The sequence below is a fragment of the Eumetopias jubatus genome, unplaced genomic scaffold (assembly GCF_037043125.1).
Source record: "Eumetopias jubatus isolate StellerSeaLion01/CBP00866 unplaced genomic scaffold, mEumJub1_p1.0 scaffold_6, whole genome shotgun sequence".
In the NCBI taxonomy this organism is placed as follows: Eukaryota; Metazoa; Chordata; class Mammalia; order Carnivora; family Otariidae; genus Eumetopias; species Eumetopias jubatus.
This window is the reverse complement of record NW_028274812.1, coordinates 99,458,070-99,480,864: the sequence shown is the minus strand read 5'-3', so window position 1 is coordinate 99,480,864 and position 22,795 is coordinate 99,458,070. Positions and strand designations below refer to the sequence as shown.

The following is a 22,795-nucleotide window of genomic DNA, read 5'->3' as shown; positions in this document are numbered from 1 at the left end:
ACTGGGCGATCACGACCTGAGCAGAAGGCAGGCCGTTAACTGACTGAGCCACCCAGGTGCCCGACCATAATAAATTTTTGAGTTCATGACCAAAGTTTCTCCTTCATACTGCTCTATTGCTGTCACACAACTACCAGGGGTTAACACTGGCAAAATGCCAGAGTCCGTTTACCTCGTACACAGGAAAGGGCTATATACATACAAAGAAGAGGAACTAAGTGAGGCTGTTTTGTGGTCATTATTACCATCGTCTTTCAAAAATGTTACAGTAATTGACAGTTATTTTTTAAAATCTAAAAATCGATTTGCTACCATGGAAAATGGAAAAATGTGAATTCTTTAAGAAATATCTCTCGGTGCAGCTCCCCACCGGATGATTTAGACCACATGACGATAATTATCTAGAAGTGGTTCCAAGCCCAGATTTTGGAATCAGACAAATATAGATTTAAATCTTGGTTCTGCACAGTCTAGCTGCGGGACCATGAAAAATTAGTTAGCTTCTCTAAACCCCTATTTCTTCAAATGCTGAAAAGGGATAACAATCCCTACATGTTAAGGTTGTTGAAAGGATAAATGGGAATATTTATAAACCACTTAGCATAATGCCTGGCACATGGAATATGCTAGATAAATGGTTAACTATTATTATTGCTAGTTGGGGTGGATAATTGCCGGAATAATTGCACAGCCTCAGTTTGCTTTGTTCTGTGTAGACAGGACTGTGTGAGAAAGGCTGATAGATCTAAGAGAGCTAACACTGGAGAATGTAGAGAAAAAAGGAAAAAAACCTTAGCAAGAGGGTACCATGCACAGCATCGCACATAGTGTGAAAAACACAGGTTCAGTCCTGAATCTTCTATTAATTAGTTTATGGCTTGGGCAAGTTACCTAATACCTCTACGTCAGTTTCCACAGCTATAAGAGGTAGGGAATAAGAGTATCTACCTCATAGGATATATTCTGTTGATGGGATTACATGAAATAAGTCATGTGAAAGTCTTAGCACAAACTCAGAAACATGATGGATATTCCACAAGTATTAGCTGCTAACAGAAGATTTGAGGATTAAGGCAATCTCAGGAAGAATAAAGTGTCCAGATTGAGGAGAGGCAACAGAAGTTATTCCCATGGCTCATATGCCTTCTTACATCATCCTTTACAAATCACACGCGAAAAGCATTCCAACTCACATTCTGGATGATTTCAAAACACAATCAAACACGGTTACGCCATTCATGGCCTAGAGACGGCACAAGTCATGCAGGAGAGAGAGAATCAGGTAAAGGAAAGGTGCTCTTTCGGTCTCACGAAGGATCATGGAAAGCTTCGCCCTCTTCTGCTTGGGAGAAAAATCCCTGCAGCCACGCATCCCAAAGATTCTAATATTTTCTGAGACTCTACTGTGCTTTTATATTTTAATACCCTGACATCTGGAATCCTAAAAGTCTAATGTTTAACCATAAATATCTGCTGAGATTAAAGAGCTATATACCAAGTTTCAATCTTTGGGGCCTATAATTGCTTGGGAAAAGAGAATGGTATTTCCCCCTCTAGCTAGAAGAAAAAGACCTCTGCAAGCACAGATATTGGCAGACAAACCGTTTCCTCTCTCCATTCTGTCCCCTCATTTTCTCCCTCCCTCTTCCTTCTCCCGTTTTATAATACCATCTTGCTGTCATTCCCAGGACAAATGGGAAGAAAGAGAAGCCTCGAAAGCTTAAAGAAAGGACGCATTTCGTGATCTAGCAACAAAGAGTTGAGAAAATGCTCACCCCTCTGTCTGCAAGCAGCTGAGCGTATGTCTCCCTGTTGCTGGAGCTTTCCCATTATTCAGTTGGAAACCACTTCATCACTCCACGGGCTGACAGTAAAATGCCAGCTTTATTTTCTTTCTTATCAACCTCATCTTTTATTTTTGATTCGAGGTCAGTCACTTTTAAGGTCTCCATAATGGTGTATAACTTTCTCAAGAAGCGACCAAGAAGGAACACCATTTGAAAAATGTTTCTTACCCTTTCGTGGCAAAGAATGGGAAACTCTCACCTGCCCCAAAGATGGATTTGGTCAGAAGTTCTGGTCAGACCACAGTACTTTGCTGGGAATGATGTTAAGGAAAGTGTGGGAAAAGCTTATCGTGAGTTTAGGTTTGTAATATAATGATTCAATGTAGAATTTAAAAAATAAACTTAGCATTGAACTCATTTTTATCCAATGCTTCATTATTAAAGTGACAGTTTGAGGTCATGCAAGTCACTTTAGTACTAGCAAAAATAATCTACATTAAAAAAAGTTTAATATATTCTTATTATTCGAAGACTTAATTTGATTGTGAAGACTCCTATATCTTTTTACTTCATGTCCTGTTCCCTTTCAGAAATATATCCAGTGTGTGTATAAGCAAGTATATTTTTGCCTATGGTATTTGGCACAGGGAGCAAATTCTGGATTTTTCATGAGAAACTGAGACTGCTCACTTTTTAAGTTAAAAATATTGTCTTCATAACATCCTGTCTATTTACATCAAAGGAAGCATATTACTCTATAGTTAGTGATTCTCAAAACTTAACACAACAGAATCACTCGGGGAGGTTGTGGGTATGAATGAATGTGTATCTGTGTATATGTGTGTTTAAACACAAAGGCCTGGGCCTCACATATACCTATTGACTCAAAATCCCCCCCAACATGCAAATGAATGTTTAATGTCCTAGATAATACTGATGGTGAGTCGGCTACAGAAGCCACTGCCCTAAGCACTTCAAATTTACCTCCTCAATTGAAAAATATTTGGTAAGAAACAGGGTATTTTGCTTTGTTTTGTTTGTTTTAAAATTTCCAGGCCATCGAGGACCAACACTTTAAAAAATATAAAAGCCCCAAATTTTCTTTATTAGAGTCAGCAGACATAAAATTACTCTTGTCAAGTTGCTATGCTTCTAAGCGACCGATTCATGTCATTATCTCATTATAGACAAGTGCAAGACTTTGCGGGCCAGCACACGTCAGCGGACCACCTGTGGGGTGGTGCATCCCTAAGCCCCCCCAGCTTTAGCTTCCTAACTGCCCTGCCTGCTCCTGGTCTGACTCCCACTCCCTATTCATTCATTCCACGGCTGCATGTACCATCTTTTCAGAGAGTGAACATCATCCTCCAACATGCATCTTCCAGCATCATCTTATCAAATTGCCCTGGCCTAGGAAGGAGCTGGCTCCTGGCTACCTGCAACTACTCCTGTTCCCATTAATCACACACCGGGAGCACTGATCACCTTTTCACCTACCCCTCAGATACGCGGAAGCCTCTGTCTCAGAGCCTCTGTTCTGGCTGCTCTCTGTCCCTAGGAGGCTCCTCCCTCTGCTCCAAGCAGTGACCCCTTGCCCCTCATTCAGGTCTTGTTGGAAATGTAACTCTGTTTCAAATAGCAACTCCCTCATCTACACCTGCGTGCACACATGCACAACCTTCAATCTACTGCTCTAACCCAAAACCCTGTACTATTTTCTTCATACCTCCCATCACTATTGGAATATTTTTATTTGTTTATATATCTCTCGCCACTGGAACATAAGCTTGATGAAAGCAGGAGCATTGTCTTGTTCACAACTGGAGCTCCCATCCTTAGAAGCCTTTGTAGACGGTAGGTGGCCAAAATGCATTTGCACAATGAATGAAAATGCCAACTTCAGCATGCAGCATGCAAAAGCTGCTCAAGGAGGGCCACCTCCAGGTCACCCCCCCCTTCTACTCTCTACATCATGGCTCAGAAATTATAAAATGACGTTGAAAGTAAAGCTCTGACTTCTTCCAGTCTTCTCTCAACCACACAGGTAGCTCCACATGTACAAACTGGTCTGGGAGGTAGAGCCACCCATTTGTAGTCTGGGACAGACTGGAAATGACTAAGAAGCCAGAGTGGGATGCTCTGGCACCTGTCTAGTCCTGCCTGAATGGGATACCCATTTCAAGACTTGGTTTTTCTCCATGATTTTGGATCTTCAGATCATCAGCTGCTTCCATAGTCAAAAGAAATCCCTTCCAGAATAAAATGCAAATTGTTCTCAGAGGATCTCCTGCTTGGGATTAGCTGCTTTGCACTCTATTGCCATGAATGTTTCAAAGTTGGCTGCAAATGCAAACTTACAGATAAGTACAAATCAAAATTAACAGCTCACTTTTCCCCTGGCTACACACCCTGCATCACACAGATAGCAAAACCCACTGGCACAGTATTCCTTATAGCTGATCCACATGGATAATTTTTGCTTCTAATGCTAGAGTATATGACAATATGCCGAGACCTGTGGATATCTGTCTGGATTGGTAGCTCCACTATGAGCTTATATGTGCAAATACAATCTGTATTTTTCAAAATAAAAATAATCCTCAAAGGCAAGGGACTCCAAGTTGTTTATTAATAGATTTGAGACAGAACATAAGGGTGTGTCACATTCAATGCCACTTGGAAAAAATATGAGAGTTGGTTCCAGTGGTCTCCATTTTAATCTCTGCCACACTCCTCTTCCTATTCTATAGAATATTATAGATTCTTGTCTTGAAGGGGAAAAATACAAAATAGACACTCCTCTTCAGATTAAATTTGTGCTTTTCTCATCTATCAGATTGTGTACAGGAATTGGAAAGTGGCATACAAGAGAATGGTTTAAAAAATAAAAATGGATGGGGCGCCTGGGTGGCTCAGTCGGTCAAACATCTGCCTTCAGCTCAGGTCATGATCCTGGGGTCCTGGGATCGAGCCCCACACCGGGCTCCCTGCTCAGCGGGGAGCCTGCTTCTCCCTCTCTGGCTCCCCACCCCCCTGCTTGTCTTCCCTCTCTTGCTGTCTCTCTCTGTCAAATAAATAAATAAAATCTTTTAAAATAATAAAATAAATAAAAAATAAAAAGGGACACGAATTAGGGAAGGAGGATCTATTCATATTTTGGAAGTCAAAGGAAAACCATACAATCCTGTCAGCACCTGGAAGACACCCTTTATACTATGTGCTGTCTCCTTCATTGCAAGAAGATACAGGTTGTATTTTTAGTGCAGTAAACAGCAGGTTCTACTGTGGGAATCCTTGTAGTTAGTACCTATAGCAACCTCATTTAAAATGTTATAAAGCTTTAAAACATCAGGAGTCAAAAGCAGTCAGTCATATACTCTTTCCTATATACATTCAACCACATATTCACACACAGGCACACACACTCCCAATTATGCTTGTTTACACACTGACAGTAATTGGAATGTTCTACTGTAATATCTGCTGGAGTTTTACCATTGAATCAGATTTCACAACTGCATCAGAGAATTAAGAAAAATAAAATATACATCGAGCCGCAAGAGCATGTTTATGCCTAACCAGTATGTTTATACCACCTTGTAAGCAACTATCTGAGTTCATCCAACCACCCCATTACTTACACATGGAGTATTTTTTTAAGATTTTTTAATTTTATTTGAGAGAGAGAGAGAGCAAGCACAAGTGGGGGGGAGGGGCAGAGGGAGACAGAGAAGAAGACTCCCCGCTGAGCAGGGACCTCAATGTGGGGCTTGATCCCAGGACCCCAGGATCATGACCTGGGCCAAAGGCAGACGCTTAACTGTCTGAGCCGTACAGGCCCCCCTACACATGGAGTATTTGATCACCATTTTAGAGCTCCTGTTTGTACCAGACATTTTCAATGCCACAGCCATATGTTTTTAGCACTCACCTTCACACACCAAAAACTGCTGGTAGAACCTACCACTTCCTTCTAAGAAAGGTTTGTTCCTGGCCACAGGAAAGAGCATAGTTGGTCTTTGTCCAGGGAAAGCCAAGAGGCTAGAGAGTTAATGTCCAGAAGCATCCTTCAGCCAATGACAAGCAGGGGTTTGGATATAAATACCTTAGCCTCTTCATAGCTTAGCAGGGATATGTTTTGGTCATGTGCCAAGGGTCTCCTGGAGCTCCCCCCACGACTTGAGCTCTAGCTGTATACAGTAGAAACCAGTTTGAGTTCATCCTTCCTGGCTTCACCTCTTTCCCTGTCTTACTTCCCCACTTCTCTACTTTCCATGCTCACCCCCTCCCATAAACTACTAGAGTCTAAGCCTTATATCAATGTCTGTCTCTGGAGCAACCCAAACTAAGACACTCTTCGGTCCTTATTATTTTCTGAAATGTAATGTCCATTAAATACTCTGGAAAACACATCCCTTGGTACTGATTCTACAACAATGAGGTCCTCACCAAAAACCACAAGTGTAGAAAACCCTCACAATTATGCCTGTACTTTGTTTGAAAGTAGGATCTTTTCTCCATGGCACAAACACCTGTTAACAGTGGGATGACTCTTAACGCCAACAGGATAACTTACTATAGAAAGCTATCTGAACACATATAATGGCAAATGAGAGAGTAGCCGCCTATCTTTTTTTCTTTTACTATTCTGCACGTATTTTTCTCAATATATACTTTCCCTGCATTTTATTCCTCTGTGCAAAAATGTATTTGCTGGTTATATTCAACAGATATGACCAACATATCAAAATGAATATTTACTTAGCATGTTCCATGCACTCAGCACTGACTTTTTAAAACCTATATTGTAGTCCCCACAGCATGTCATCCTGTTGCAAAGGTAAGCCTTCAACCTATGAAAATATTTAAGAGAAATGTGAAAAAGTAGTGAAGCATGAAATCGTATGGTAATTAAAAGACTTACGTAGAAACTTCTGTAAATGCCAAACGTTAAAATAGCCGTGGTTCAAATGGAAGTAAGGTGGGAACAAGGAAAAAGAGACCTAGGAAAGTCTTGGTTCCAAATTTTCTATTATGGGTAAATCCTTAAACCCATGACCTAAATTGAAGCCTCAGTTTCTTCTGTACGTTCTCGAATGGTTTGGGGCAAATAGCATTAATATTCTCCTTGGCTATCAACAATTCATTCACTTCATCAACCCATCAACTACTCTTTGTTGAGCATTCCCCAAATATATAACAACGAACAGGCCAAAACTCTTGCCCTCACTAAGTCTGCACTTTAAAAAGCAAACAATAAATCAACCAGTAAACAAGGGTCTTTACAATATAATTTCAAATAGTGGAACTCAGACAAAAAATAAAGCAGGCATAGTAGAGGTAGAAATGAATGGGGGGGTGCATAATTCTTTTGGACAGGGTGACCAGGGATGGCTTCTCTGAGAAGCTGTCATTTGAACAGAAGGAGCCAGGTCTGCAAAGAAATGAGAACAGGAGATTTCAGGCAAAGGAAACAGCCAATGCAAAGGCAAGCCCTGGGGTAGGAATAAGCTTAGCATGTTAAAGAAAACATAAGACCATGATGAATAAGTAAAAAGGATGTCACAAGTAGTCAGGGACCGGATACTACAAAACTTATAGCCTTGTAGTTTGGATTTCATTCCAGGGGAATGGAAAACAATTGGAAAGTTGAAAAGATCACTATGGCTGCCATGTGAAAAATAGATTGTGCGGTATAAGAACAGAAGAAAGAACATCAAATTACAAGGCTATTCCATTCCCTTGTTGGGTGAGAGATGATGATGGTTTACAAGCGAGAGCATTTATATCAGAAAAAGGAATAAAGTTTCGCTCCTAGATTTTGAATGATGATACCAATTATGGTGGTAGGGTCAACTAGGCAAGAAGCAGGCTGGGGATGCAGGCAGAGCTCAAGAATCCATCTGGGGTATGTTGAGTCTGAAATGCCGATTGTACTTCCCAGTGGAGTAAGTTGGATATACCAGACCAAAGTTCAGGGCTGGGGATATAAACTAGAAGTCATCAGCAGTAGAAGATATTTCAACCTTGGACTTAGCAAAATTAGGGAGAGAACCAAAGAGATCTGAGAACATAGACCCGGAACATTCATTCACTTAGAACTTAAAAAAGGAAAGGGAGACTAGAAGAGAAGTATGGAAAAGAATCAACCACTGAAACAGAAAGAAAGCTGGGGAAATTCTTTAGATTTATGTGCAACAGTTTCCACCTGATCTCAAACAGAAACTCAGAGTCCCATTGTTTGTGGACATAGAAAGACATGATCTCTCTGGGGTTCCAGGTATTAAAACTGATCCCTAAATGGGCTCTGGTTGCATAAGCAAGAAGAAGGAATTTTGAGTACAGCCCTCGGGGGACAATGAACAGATAGAGGAAAGGAAGGAAGCTACAGGACATCTACTCCACCACCCTCCAGAGTGAGAGCCTTTCCGTCCTTCCAGAGGTAAGAGAAATGTTGACTCGGATGGCAGAGGAGCAGGTTCCCTGGCTGACTGTGGAGCAGCGAACAGTGAGAGTGCTGCTCCAGGTGCAGGTGAGGATGCTAGTGAGAGGATCTCACTTGGGCACAGAGCTGTGTGTTTGGAATCTGCGCATTATACAGAGGTATAAGCAATCTCATGGAGCGAGTCACAATGCTGTCATGGCATTGCTTAATCCCTCAGCATTCCTGTGATAGCACAGACTCCAGCTGGAACTCAGTTCCTCTCCTGGCTCTTTTGTTCCCACTAGATGACCCAGCCAACCCAGCTCCTTCACAGGCATCCTCCCTCTGCTGGAGGCATCAAGTTCAGATATAACCAACCTGTGTTGAAGAAGGATCCAGTCCATTCTGCCTCCGTTTTAGGAAATACAGACACTGGTGGTGGCAGACCCAGTGCTCTCCCATCCAGATCCTTAAAGAGGTATTTTCTTGGATCTTCACAATCTGATTCAGGGCAGACCAGCATTCCTAAACCTTTCCTGTGAAGACAGACAGAAAGCAACTCTCTCATTCCATGATAAGCAACACAAAGAAAACAGATATTGGTAGAGCTGACATGAAAAAGAAATTCGGGAAGCCTGGGTGGCTCAGTTGGTTAAGCATCTGAGTCTTGGTTTTGACTCAAGTCATGATCTCAGGGTCTTGACATCGAGCCCCACATCAGGCTCCACACTCAGTGTGGAGTCTGCTTGTCCCTCTCCCCCTGCCCCTCCCCCACAAATAAAGAAATAAATAAAATCTTAGAAAAAAGAGAAAAAGAAATTCAACAGGATTTTATTACTAATAATGTGCTACACAAATACAAAATAAAACTCTATAGAAAATGTTATTTCCCCATTATATGGGCAAAAAGAAAGACATTCTTATAACCAAATATTCTAGATATCTGAATATATATAATCTTTGCTTCAATTGCTAATTTTGTAAGAAGCAAGATAAAATAAAATGCTCCTTCCTCTAATATCTACTGAACATAATGTAATCATTTCTTTATGAAACTTTGGAGCCTTGCAGGACTTTAAAATTATTATTATAAATATCAATTCTATTTGTGCTATATACAAAGTAAAAATAGATATTTTCATTCAACAAATATTTATTGAAAACCTACATTTATATGTTGGGGAATACAGTGGTGATAAAGACAGACATGGTTCCTATACTTTCAGAATTGAGAGTTAAGTGGGTTATATAAACAAGTTATAAGCAATTATAGCAATGAATTATAGAGCATTTATTTGATTTCCCCTGGTCTAATAATTTTAGGTACCACTGGTAATAATATTAAATATTTATTGTATGCCAACCATGTGTCAGGTATTAATAATACAAAGAATCAGATGCTAATATCATTTAGCTTTATAACTATTTCATCCCATAAGTAAGACATGAACCTAAGGAAAATTGGGCAGGACAAAAAATGACAGAATAACACAAATTGCAAAGTTCATAATGTTTAGGTACCAAAAAAAAAAAAAAAAGGCTCAGGGATGGGCATTAAAAAGAGATTGGTGGGCGCCTGGGTGGCTCAGTTGGTTAAGCGACTGCTTTTGGCTCAGGTCATGATCCCGGAGTCCTGGGATCTAGTCCCACATCGGGCTCCCGGCTCAGCGGGGAGCCTGCTTCTCCCTCTGACCCTTTCCCCTCTCATGCTGTTTCTCTCTCTCTCAAATAAATAAATAAAATCTTAAAAAAAAAAAAAAGAGATTGGTGTTAGGCCAAACATATTAACTTTCTAATTAGGACAAGTTTTCTTGATTCTTTTCTTTCAGCTAAAGGAGTTTTCCCCCAGTGTTGTGGGGAAAAGAAAGTAACCCATTATCCCTGCTCCTAACCTTCCCACTCCCTTTTATGACAAAGAGAATCCCTCATCTAGTTTTCATATCCCTGTCTAAAAGTCCCAGATCGTATGTTCAAGAACAGTAGTTACACAGGGTCCGAGTGCCAATATCTAAGCCACTTCATTCAGTGCAGGGATTTCTGACAACAGACATGGTCTCCTTTGACCTCCTAGTCCCCGCACAAGGGCTCCTGAGCCTTCTTCTGAAAACTAGTGACACCATACTCCATGGAAGATTCAAGAATTAGGGTAAATTTTTTTCCAGTGATTTTGAAAACACCCCAAAGAAGTATCTCTAATAAAGATAAAACAGTGAAACAATAGTAAAATTAGCATTCTATCACTTTTGCTCCCTTTTTTAGCCAGAAAAAGTCACATGGCTGAGCCCAAATTCCAGAGGGAAATAGAGCCTCTGCCTCTGCTATAGGAGAGATTGCAAAAATCTTGTATTGAAGGGGGTGAACATAGGGTAAAGAACTCAAGCCATTCAATCAATCTACCATATCTTTCCAGGAAAACTTTCTTCTATTTATATTGATGATCTTATTCTTTTCTTTTAAACATGCTTAAGGATTTGAGGAATTGCCAAATACTTCATAAACATGGCTTATTATAAATACTAAAACTGGTACCTAGCTTGTGAAGGAGGAAAATAGAACTTGTTTTTATCTTTGATCTCTAGCATCCTGGTCCTCTCTGCTGTTATTGGATGCATGATCCCAGTGCTCTCCACATCTGGCAGGATGCAGACATCTAGGTCATCACTATAGCAACTCTTCACAAAACTAGAAAAGGTGACATCTGAAAAAAAATTTAAGATATCATAACATTGGATCATAGAACCTACCAACCACAAATACAGAATACAGAACTCAATATTCTTATACCAATGCATATCTAGGAGTAAATTTAAGCCATCCATGGTAGTTCCAGGAGTTAGTATAAATCCCAATTTAAAATATCAGTAGTTCTTCCAGACATGGGCATTGTACGCAAAAGAGAAGAGTATTCCAACACATTAAAGTCTTAAGAGCAATACTTTTTATCAAAGTTTTGATCATGATCCAGTGGGAGTGAGTACAATAGTACCAAAGAGATCTGATGGAAGATTAACATCATAGGTTATGGTATAACTGGTTCTAATCCAGGTTGCCCCATCACCTACTAACCAACTTGGGTGAAGCACAATTTCTGCGTCTGTTTTCTCCTTTTTATAATGGGAAGAAGAACACTTACCTAGAGAATTGTCATATAATCAAATTAAATAATCACTGGGAAAGGTCTTCAACATAAATAAAGCAATGACTTTTTAAGGAGCCACTCACTGTCATAAACCACCACTGTGCTCATCGATAGCCAGCAGGTTATCAACTGGACAGTAATCACTGGACTACATTGTACCCTCTTGCTGATATAATTTCCGAATGCTATTGAAGATCCTACGCACAGATGTATGAAGATCCTAAGCACTACACTGCTTGGAAGCTAAAACCTCCTACCTTGAAGTTTCATCATTCCTGAAATTAAATGGCCATTCCTCACTCTGTGCCATGGCTCCTGAGGCCACCGATTTGGTTCTGAGGTGAATACAGGCCACAAAATACCAACTCGACCCCCTCTTGGATTGGAAGGAGCTCGATCTGTTGATGTCACGTTGGCAGAGCGAGGCTTAACTCTGTCCTGAATGCAGTCAAAAGAGGAGCTCGTGGCCACAATGACTGAATTCCTAAGTACAACCTGTACATTTTCAATGTGGCCCTGTGAAGCAGAAGACACATATACCGCTGCCAAGAGACCAATAGTATTATCCACCAGAGTGATGTCCTCTAGCTCCACACTATTCTCCGCATGCAGCATGGCACCATAGTCAAAGTTCTTGAAAGCCAAGAAGCCAGAGATACCAGTACAGTTGTCAAGCCCATTTTCCTTGTAGAGATGAAGGCCATGAAGGCTTGAGTGGGCCACATTGTCAGACCAGCGAGCTTCAGGAGAGGAACACCTGTGGCCTCGGATGTGAAAGCCAAGTCGCTCCGATCCTGCCACAACATTGCCATAGAGGCTGATGTCCCTTGCCTGGTTCACTTTGATTCCTGCCACCCACACGGTGGACCATGCTGACTGTGTCATCAGAACCACAAGGTTATTAGAGAGAGAAAAGTTCTGACCCTCCAAGTCGATGCCATGGCCAACTGTGCCAAACACTAGATTGTCCTTTAAAATGATCCCGTGACTGGCAGCCACACGAATGCCCCCACTGCAGCTCTGGTGCAGAGTGGACGATATTATCCAGGATCCTGCCAATGCATTAGTGAGTTCAATGGCTGAATACAATGGCGACCCAAAGTTCTGAATTTCCACATTTGAAAATTGAAGGACACCTGCAAACAAAATGCAGATCATCAGGTACTTTCTCCTGCCCTACAAAAGGCAGAAGGATGGCCCATTTATGGGCATCAGAAGATGCAGAAAATTTTTTTAATGTAATAGTTTATTCTCAATACCAGCACTGTATTTCACACAATGAGTCTCACTAACAACATATGCATCACCAGAAATATCACATGAATGCTTGCCAAGGTTTCATGTGCAGTCTGAAGAGTCTGGCAATAGGATGGGGGAGAGGAAAGACAGATAGGGAAGAGAGCTAGGCTTTGGAGATGAGCACGTTAGCTGGCAGACGCCACGTATTTTTCTGCTGAGCTGGTCAATGACCTGGAAGAGAATGAAGGAAGTACGGGTTCCTGGCCACTCACCTCAATGCTGTGTCTCCTCTCAGCGACACCATATGAAAGGTCTATTGCCATCCTCACAAAGATATTACAAGAAGGAATATAACGGTCAATTATATAAAACATATTTTTAAATAATTTTAAAGACCCCATAAAATCTTTTCTGTATTTTTATCCCAGCCACACTGTGGTCCCTGTCTCATTTTCACAATAAAAACATTCTCTATATCTTCTACCTCAGGAGAGGATAGTGAATTATTTAGTCTTACCAAGGAATTTATTGGTACTAATTTAAGTAGATACTTCAAAAGTACAGTATGAACTACAGCCACTAGATTGATTTAAAAATATAATGAGCACTAATATGTCAATGTATATACTCTCAGTAAAATAGATGAGAACACGATTATAGAAAAAAATGAGATGAATTAATAACTTTTGCACCTTAGGATGTAGGCAAATGTATAGAGGATGTACTATTAACCCCCATGGAGGCACACTGTGGGGAGTGGGAGATGTGGTGGAATAGCCTTGCATTGGGGTTCAAGCTACTGCGCTACAGTTAGTATGCCAGGAATTAGTGCCTTTAGCCGCATAGGTCACAACTTTATCCTTCATGTTACTTCTTTCTTCTTTCTTTTTCCTTTTTCTTTTTTTTAAGATTTATTTATTTACTTGAGAGAGAGAGAGAGAGAGAGAAAGAGCACGAGCAGAAGGGGCAGAGGGAGAGAGATACCAAGCAGACTCCTTGCTGAACATGAAGCCTGATGTGGGGCTCAATCCCAAGACCTTGAGATCACAACCTGAGCCAAAACCAAGAGTTGGATGCTTAACTGACTAAGCCACCCAGGCGCCCCTTTTTCTTTCTTTTTCTAAAGGTACTGCCAAAGGTGAACTATAAAGTTATTTTTCTCAATAAAATTGAAGGGAGCTATAGTGTTTCAGTAATAGTATTTAAAGTTCAAAAGTAGTTCAGCCTAAATCCTCCACCTTCCCCACTCCCTTTTCACAGAGGAGAAACTAACACCCAGATGCCATGGAGGACCAAACCATGGTCTGGAGGACAGATGAAGTGAAAGATGATGTATGTGGGATGCCTGGGTGGCTTAGTCAGTTGAGCATCTGCCTTCAGTGTGGGTCATGATCTCAGGGTCCTAGAATCGAGTCCCGCATAGGGCTCCTTGCTGGGTGAGGAACCTGCTTCTCCCTCTACCCCTCCCCTTGCTTGTGTGCTCTCTCTCTCTCTCTCTCTCTCTCTGACAAATAAATAAATAAATAAAACCTTAAAAAAAAAAAAAAGAAAGATGATGTATGTCTTTCTGCGGTTCCTGGGTGGCTTAGTCAGTTAGCTGGCCAATTGTTGACTTTGGCTTAGGTCATGGTCTGGGGTCCTGGGATCGAGCCCCATGTGGGGCTCTGTGCTCAGTGGGGAGTCTGCTTGAGATTCTCTCCCCGATCCTCTCCTTCTGCCCCTCCCCCACTCATGTTCTCTCTCTCTCTCTCTCTCTCTCTCTCTCTCTCTAAAGTGAATAAATCTTAAAAAAAAAAGACCATGTATGTCTTTCTTTATAACCAGGTGACAGGATTCCAATATATCTAAATTTATCAAATGACACCGATTAAGGAGGCACTGGTAGATGGTGTAGAAATATTCACTGAATGATAAAACATCCAAAAACTATTTGTCTGGTGGTAACATTTTTGACAGTTCCCTCACCAATAGCACACAGCTGAAAGGGCTGTTGAACCTGTCTCTATAAGACAGTGGCCCAAAGGATACCAAATGCTAGATTCCACACATAAATAGCTTATTTTGTAGACTAGAAAGTGGTTCTAGAATCTCAGGCAAGGCAATATATCAGTATTATTTTAATTTGTGTTTTTTTATGTCTTATACTTACATGGTTATAATTCATAGTTTTAAATCATACAAGATCTTTTTACTCGTGTGCATATTAACCAGTGACTGAAAGCTAATGGATGAAAGACCTCAATGTGAGACAGGAATCCATCAAAATCCTAGAGGAGCACATAGGCAATAACCTCTTTGACATCAGCCACAGCAACTTCTTTCAAGATACATCTCCAAAAGCTAGTGAAACAAAAGCAAAAATGAACTTTTGGGACTTCATCAAGATAAAAAGCTTCTGCACAGAAAAGGAAACAGTCAACAAAACAAAGAGGCAACCCACAGAATAGGAGAACATATTTGCAAATGACACGACAGATAAAGGGCTGGTATCCAAGATCTATAAAGAACTCGAATTCAACACCCAAAAAACAAATAATAAAGTCAAAAAATGGGCAGAAGACATGAGAAGACACTTCTCTGAAGAAGACATACAAATGGCTAACAGACACATGAAAAAATGTTCATCATCATTAGCCATCAGGGAAATTCGAATCAAAACCACATTGAGATACCACCTTACACCAGTTAGAATGGCAAAAATGGACAGGGAAAGAAACAATAAATGTTGGAGAGGTTGTGGAGAAAGGGGAACCCTCTTACACTGTTGGTGGGAATGCAAGTTGGTACAGCCACTTTGGAAAACAGTGTGGAGGTGCCTCAAAAAATTAAAAATAGAGCTACTGGGTATTTACCACAAAGACACAACTGTAGTGAAAAGAAGGGCCATATGCACCCCAATGTTCATAGCAGCAATGTCCACAATGGCCAAACTGGGGAAAGAGCCAAGATGCCCTTCAACAGATGAATGGATAAAGAAAATGTGGTCCATATATACAATGGAATATTACTCAGCCATCAGAAAGGACGAATACCCAACTTTAACATCTACATGGAGGGGACTAGAGGAGATTATGCTAAGTGAAATAAGTCAAGCAGAGAAAGTCAATTATCATATGGTTTCACTTATTTGTGCAACATAAGGAACAGCATGGAGGACATTAGGAGAAGGAAGGGAAAAATGAAGGGGAGGGAATCGGAGGGAGAGATGAACCATGAGAGACTATGGTCTCCAGGAAACAAACGGGGTTTTAGGGGGGAGGGGAAGGGGTTAGCCCGGTGATGGGTATTAAGGAGGGCACGTACTGCATGGAGCACTGGGTGTTATACGAAAACAATGGATCGTGGATCACCACATCAAAAACTAATGATGTATTGTATAGTGAATAACATAACATAATAAAATTTAAAAAATTTAAAAAAACAGTAAGTACTTAAAATGTCTTGAGCATTTAAGTGAAGAATTAAACAACAATTATGTTCACAACTACTATCCTATTTTTCCTTTTGAAAATCACAATTCGAAATACAAATGGCTGGATGTTATTGGTCAGAAAAAGAATGACAGGGGCCTCCAATTTAAAAGTAGGAATTTTAAGTCCTGGCCCAATTTTCTACCCTATAATTGTTCAGCACCCGTAGCTGGCAACCTTGACCTATACCTGCCAAATCCACTTCATCCAGGCTCTGGAGTATATTTACAGAAAAATGCAAGGCTTCTTAATTTAGTGTGGGAAACCAGGTTAGATTCTCGAGCAGAAAGGGACATTAGTGGAAAAACAGGTAGAATCTGAATAATATCTTGAATTTAGTTAAGAGTAAGGCACCCATGTTAACTTTTTGCTCTTGACAAATGTAGCAGATATGTCAGATATTAACAATAGGGAAGACTGGGCAAAAGGTACACAGAACTCTCCATACTATGTTTGACACTCTTCTCTAAGTCTAAAATGATTACAAAACTAGAAATTTATTTAACAAGGGCTTCAGAATCAGACTTGAATTTGAATGTTACCTCTGCCACTTTCTAGCTGGATGACTTTTCTTACTCTTCACTTACTTTCTTTATTCCCATTTATGGAGCACTCAATATATAGTAGTTCCTTCACTAGAAAAATGGTGATGAAAGATCCAACCGTACCCTCAAGTTGTTCACAAGCTCTTAAGTGAGTTTCACACATAGGCAGGCAATTTTATTACAGTTTCCTCATCTATAAAAATGTCTCTCTCACAAAGATATTAGGATTGCATGAGATAAAATAGGCATGAAAATCGGCATTAATCCCAGTCTATAACATCCCTTCCCACCTGGGATGATTTAAGAAACCCTGATCAGCAATGCCAGAAGTTCAAGACCATGTCAGTCTTGCTGCTCATTAAGTTCTGGCCTGGTGCTAACCTGTCAGAATTGGCCTTCTATTCTGTGATCATGTTCACATGGCCAGCAGTTTTGGTTAAAAGGGACCCTGTCTCCTTTCCAGAAGACCAGGATTCAGCCTGCGTCTCAGTCTTCTAAAGCCTGGTTTCTCAACCTCAACACTATTGACATTTCAGACCAGAGAATCCTTTCTTGTGGGAGGCTGTCCTTGCTTTGTAGGATTGCAGGATACACTGTAGGCTCTTTAGCATCTACCTACTAGATGCCAAGAAGCTCCCCCAAGCTGTGACGAGCAAAATGTCTCCAGATACTGTCAAATGTCTTTTGGGTGGAAGGGAGGAGCAAAGTCACTTCTGTTGAGGACTCATGGACACAGGGCCTATGGAAAGAGAGCTTATTCCATGGGCCAGAAATCCTGAACTTTTGATTTAAGTTCAGTACGTATACCGCCCTTTACCATACTGGTAGAAGAGATGTGCCAACAAAAAAGTGTTTTGTGCTCAATATATTTGGGAAGTAGTTAGATCCTTTATTCCACGCCTTCTCAGAGCCTTTATTATATTCATGTACTCAGTGATCTTCTAAGATGGAGCTACAGTGATATCCTTTCCGAATTTATTTGACCAGGAAACAATTCTAGAATAATATTTAAGGGATACAAGTTTAAGAACAAGGTCCTAATCAAAAAATGTTGCAGCTTGCCAAAAGAGTTAAAGCTTGAAAGAAATGAGAAAGATTGAACTGATCCTAAAGTAGTCTAGAATATGGAAATCATTTTTATTTAAATTTATGCTATTAATTTATAGCATGAGTTGAGGCCTGCCATCAGATATAGCATGCTACTGGGAAAGAGTAATAGAAATTCAGGAAAGAGATAAAATTCAAGTGGCCATTAAATCATCTATAATTTCAAAGCAGAGGAAATTTCACATCTGCTGAAGATGTTTTCTTTGAGGTAAAAATGTGCATATGTGCTGATCGCTAGTATATTATTTTAACATCACACTGATAATTAAGCACAGATTAGAACTGAAAATTCATAGCTTCTCAGAGCACAAAGGAGCCATCTAATTCGAACGTTTTGTTTTATAAATGAAAATTCTCACAGTTGGAATTTCTGAATGTCCCAGATGAATAGGCTCCAATCTGTAATGCTTACTGACTTAAAATTCCATTTACCTGAAAATTCCTCACTGCTGGATATTCTGAAGGACCCCACAAGTAGTCTCGCCTTGCATGATATATCAGGCTGGATTTGTATATTTCGGGTCAAAAGTCCAACCTCTGCAGCCAAACGAATGTATCGGCCATCCTCCATGACATGGACGCTTCCTGGGGCAATAGGAATTGGACAAGAAAAAAAAAAAAAACTTTAAAAACCTATTTCGGAAATTGCCAGCTGGGGACCCAGAGAACCTGACAAATGAAAACACTCCTTTCCCCTCGGAAGTCCTACCAACATTAAGGTTGCTTTTCCTCGGGCATTCTCCACAAATGTCAGCTGAGAAATGAAAAGCTCGTTCACATATCTCTCTTCGGGATCAGAGTGAGAGTGTTCGAGCAAAATTCATTTCTCCTTAATAACTGTGGGTACTGGGACAAGGAAGTCAGGGCACGCCTGTCCAATTAGTGGGGTCCCCAACCTCCTTCCTTAAATTCAGAGGCGTGAGACTTGAGTGTTTGGTTGTACATCGTCCGTGGACCTCCTCGAAGAAAGTGAAGAATCCCAGACTGACTGAGGCAGTGACAGAGCTAAAGCAGCAATGTACAGGAGTAAAGGGACAAAGAGCAGTGGCAGTGTCCTCTCATGATGGGTCTTAAGCTCAGGGTTGCCTGAGGGAGCCTCCTCAGGGGCAGGAATGAAGTGCCCTGCTGGTCTGTTCCACTGAGCACCATTTACACTGCACCTTGCATCCTACTAGCAAGGACTGCTGGAGATTTCTCCACTTTTTAAAAAAGAAATCATCCTTGGAACTATGATTTAGAAATGGCTTTAGACATAATCCTGCTGAATACATGTATGTTCCTCTCCCATGTCAGAGACAAAAAGATAGTCCCTAACCGCTCTATTTCCATGTTTTATTACTTATTAGTTAGAGTCCTTGGATTGAATATATTACTTGGACTGAACCTGGAACCTCATGGCTATTTATAATTTATGTGCAAAGTATTTGAACTGTGCATAATGTATAAAAATATTTACACTTTCTTTTTGAGAAAAGGTATCTAGCTTTTTATCTTTTTAATTGTAGTAGTAGCAGTCAGTACATAAGGTGTCAGGAAGGACACATTCCTGAGTATGGAGAAAGAAACCATTATTTACAATAACTGTTGAATTCTAAGTGATTGTATGATTCAGTGTGTCAAGAAATGAACTGGAAATTCAGCTCCCCTGAGGTTTATTCTGGCTTAGCCATGAAAATGCCCAGTGACCTTGAACAACATGCTTAACCTTTCTGCTCGCTTCTAAACTTGCCATTATATGTAAAAAGTAAAAGAACAAAACAAAAAATTCCTTCACATCTAAGTATTCTTTAAAAGTTAAGCAATACAATTAATGCGGGAATAGAGGCAAAGCCTTCTAGGATGAGTCTAGGGAGAGGGAGCAGCAAAGTATTATCCATCCCCTCTGAATGGCCACTGGACACAAGATCCCCAGGCAGGTTGCCGAACACATTCTTCCCAGCTCATCCTTTTCCCTTCTCCAACAAACCAAAGCCTTACCAACATGCCGGTGTTTGAGCCGTTCATGGATCTTAACATGGTGAGCCTGGACTTCTTTCACAGTGAGGACCTCTGCTTCATGAGGCTCATAAGAAGAGGAGCTGAGGACGATTTTGTCATGGGGCCGCCAATCTACTGTGTCCTCTACTATAATTCTGTAACAGCATAAAAATAATATCAAGTCTACTGGCCGTGCAGTACAGATCACCTACTAACTCCAAAGAGGAAAGGAAATCCACTGCAACCACCAGTTCCCACCAGGGAGACTGACTTAGAAATAACAAGTCAAGACAGAGAAAAAAGGCTTCTGTGAAACGTTTAATGTTCATGGAGTCATAGGTGTGGCTTATGTGTATATAGCACAGGGATTGCAAAGAGATTCTGTAGCCATAAGTCCAAGGTAAACGAACAAGAAAGAGTAAAAGTTCCAGAGTTTACTATATGCCAACTACCCATGGTTTCTTAGAAAAGGCATCTTCCTCCCTGACTGGGAAACAGCTTGTATTATAAACGTGTTTCAGAAGAAATCTTTTCTCACATTTTCTAAAGAACTGTTATGTCATTTTTTGGACAATTTATCATCATGTATTAAGGCTCCTACCTTCATGGTCAGACAGATATAATGTGGATCCTAGAGATGCCACTTACCAGCTACGTGACCTCAAGAAGTCACTTTTCTGAATTTCTCACCTTCCTCTTAAAAAATGCCAATATTGAAAGCTTCCTTCTGACATTCCCATGTTACTGTGGGGACTAAGGGGATGCATTTCTTGAGTGTTGTGCTTCCACCACAATATGAAACGATGGGTTTGTTCATTTTCATTTTTTTAACTCACATTTAATAAAACTTCTGTTCAGTCTTTCACTGTCGCCTAGCTTTTCCTAGTGAAAATGTCTGCTTTATTCTTCATTCACAATCATTACCAATTTCAATGGTGTAAGTTTATTTTAATAACCTGCCTCTTTTGCTAATGTCCACATTTTAGGAAGCTTTGACAAGAGAGTCTCCTCTACCCATAAATATTCACCCAGGCAACAAGTCCATGTGAAGGCTATTCAATCATGAAACATTTATTGATTGAACAACTGGTAGGCAACAGACACTATAGTAGGTGCTAGAGGCATAATGGTAAATAAAACATATGTCATTTGTGTTTTTAAAAATGACAACTTAGAGTTTGACTAGTAGACAGCCTTAAAGAGTTTCCTGCAAGGGAGGGGAAATATACACGTGTTTCTATATAATATTAACACCAAAAAAAACCCCAAATAAATTACAGGGGATCATTTGTGGGTCAATGGTACAAGTCTGCTATGAACCAAAGACTGTTACTAATTCAAGTCTGTACACCTGAGCTCAAACAGAGTCACAGAAAAAAAGACTACTGTCAATTGCTGTAATTTTAATGAAAGAATTTAGTCTTACCTTTGTTCCTGATTTGTAGTGACATCCTAGTTACAGAATATTAAAGCAACTGCTAGTTTTTAAAGGCAAAGTCCCTAAACTCCAAGAGAGGAAATAACAAAGCTCAAGACTAGATCAATGAATGGAGCCAGAGGTTGGATCAGGACAAAGGAAGACTCCTGATTAAGTCCAGGTTCTTTCCACCAAATAACATTGCTTCACCTGTCTGACTCATAGTCCTTCCCCAGCTAAATGGTAATAAAAAGCAATATTGGGGGGCCTGGGTGGCTCAGTCAGTTAGGCGTCTGACTTTGGCTCAGGTGGTGATCTCGGGGTCCTAGGATCCAGTCCGGCATTGGGCTCTTAGCAGGGAGTCTGCTTCTCCCTCTCCCTCAGCCCCTGCCCTCTGCTTATGCTCTCTCTCTCTCTCTCTCAAATAAATAAAATCTTAAAAAAAAACAATACCCCCCCCCCACATCTCAGAATGATATCAAGATAATCCACAAAATTATGAAGAGTCTGTGAACCATACAATGGAATACTATGCAGTCATTTAAAAAGTCTATTGTAGCAGAGCATGAATTATAAGACATTTTGCTTATGATGTTTAGATTGAAAAAATGAGGATATAAAACAATATGCCCAATTTGTTTTTTTAATAGATTTTTTATTTATTCATTCAAGACACAGAGATACAGAGAGAGAGAGAAAGCATGAGCAGGGGGAGAAGCAGAGGGAGGGGGAGAAGCAGACTCCCCACTGAGCAGGGAGCCCAATGTGGGGCTTGACTCCAGGACCCTGGGATCATGACTGAGCCGAAGGCAGACGCTTAACCATCTGAGCCACCCAGGCACCCCCCAATTTGTTTTTTCAATAAACACAATGCATGCAGAGAAAACAGAAGACAGGAAAGATGCACAGTAAAATGTTAGTCCACCTACGGATGGTGAGTTTATTAGTGATTTTCCCTTAAACCTAAATTTTCTAACTTAACAGAAAAAAAATACTTTTTTTAAAAAAGAAAATAAGCTTATGGATAAAAAGTCACACCAAAGTCAATTAGCAGCAAAAATGAAACTGATCCTTTCCTTCATAGTCAGTATTATCTAGATAATCTTCTATTATTATCCATACTGCTGAATAAAGTTCTTCAGACAATAGGCACTATAATGTTCTGAAAAGTTTCTTATGAAATGAGTTGAAACTCACATCTTGTGGACACGGGGAATTTTTAGGGCAGTGACTTTGAGATCGACGCTGACCTCTGGACCATTGGCCACAGGGTAGTCTCTCCACAGGAAAGAGTACAGCGCTGCCATGAGCTCTTTCTCCCAGAGACAGCCTGTGAGGCATGACGAGGGCCCACACCTGCTCCTAGGGACTTCCAGAGAGCTCCGCCCAGGCCTAAAGAGAGCCCCTGACCCTGTGTTGGGTAGGGCACTAGGGCCCCTCCATCTCTGTCTTAGGAGGCTTGCCTTATATTCTCTCCTGCAACGCCCACCTTGATGGGGCCAGAGTCTGCGTAGACAACCATCCCCAGCTGGTCAGCTTCTGCTGGGACTGGCTCCATCCTCCACCCCAGTGGCCCCGACTACAGTGGCAGCTTGTACTTGTGAACACTGGGAGCAGGCATGTGCAATGTTGGTAGAAGATAGAGGCTGCCCTGCCTGCTTGCCTGTCCCAGACTTTTTTTTTTTTAGAA

General features: G+C 40.7%; 1 protein-coding gene across 1 annotated transcript in view; it reads right to left on the bottom strand.

Annotated features, from left to right (window-relative positions):
• The window catches only part of PKHD1 (PKHD1 ciliary IPT domain containing fibrocystin/polyductin), a 465,684-nt gene that overhangs the window by 109,454 nt on the left and 333,435 nt on the right, over window positions 1-22,795 (bottom strand). Inside the window, 5 exon segments of the mRNA XM_028097676.2 lie at window positions 8,590-8,747; window positions 10,741-10,909; window positions 11,608-12,486; window positions 18,144-18,296; window positions 19,689-19,843. Coding sequence (XP_027953477.2) covers window positions 8,590-8,747; window positions 10,741-10,909; window positions 11,608-12,486; window positions 18,144-18,296; window positions 19,689-19,843 — 1,514 coding nt within the window.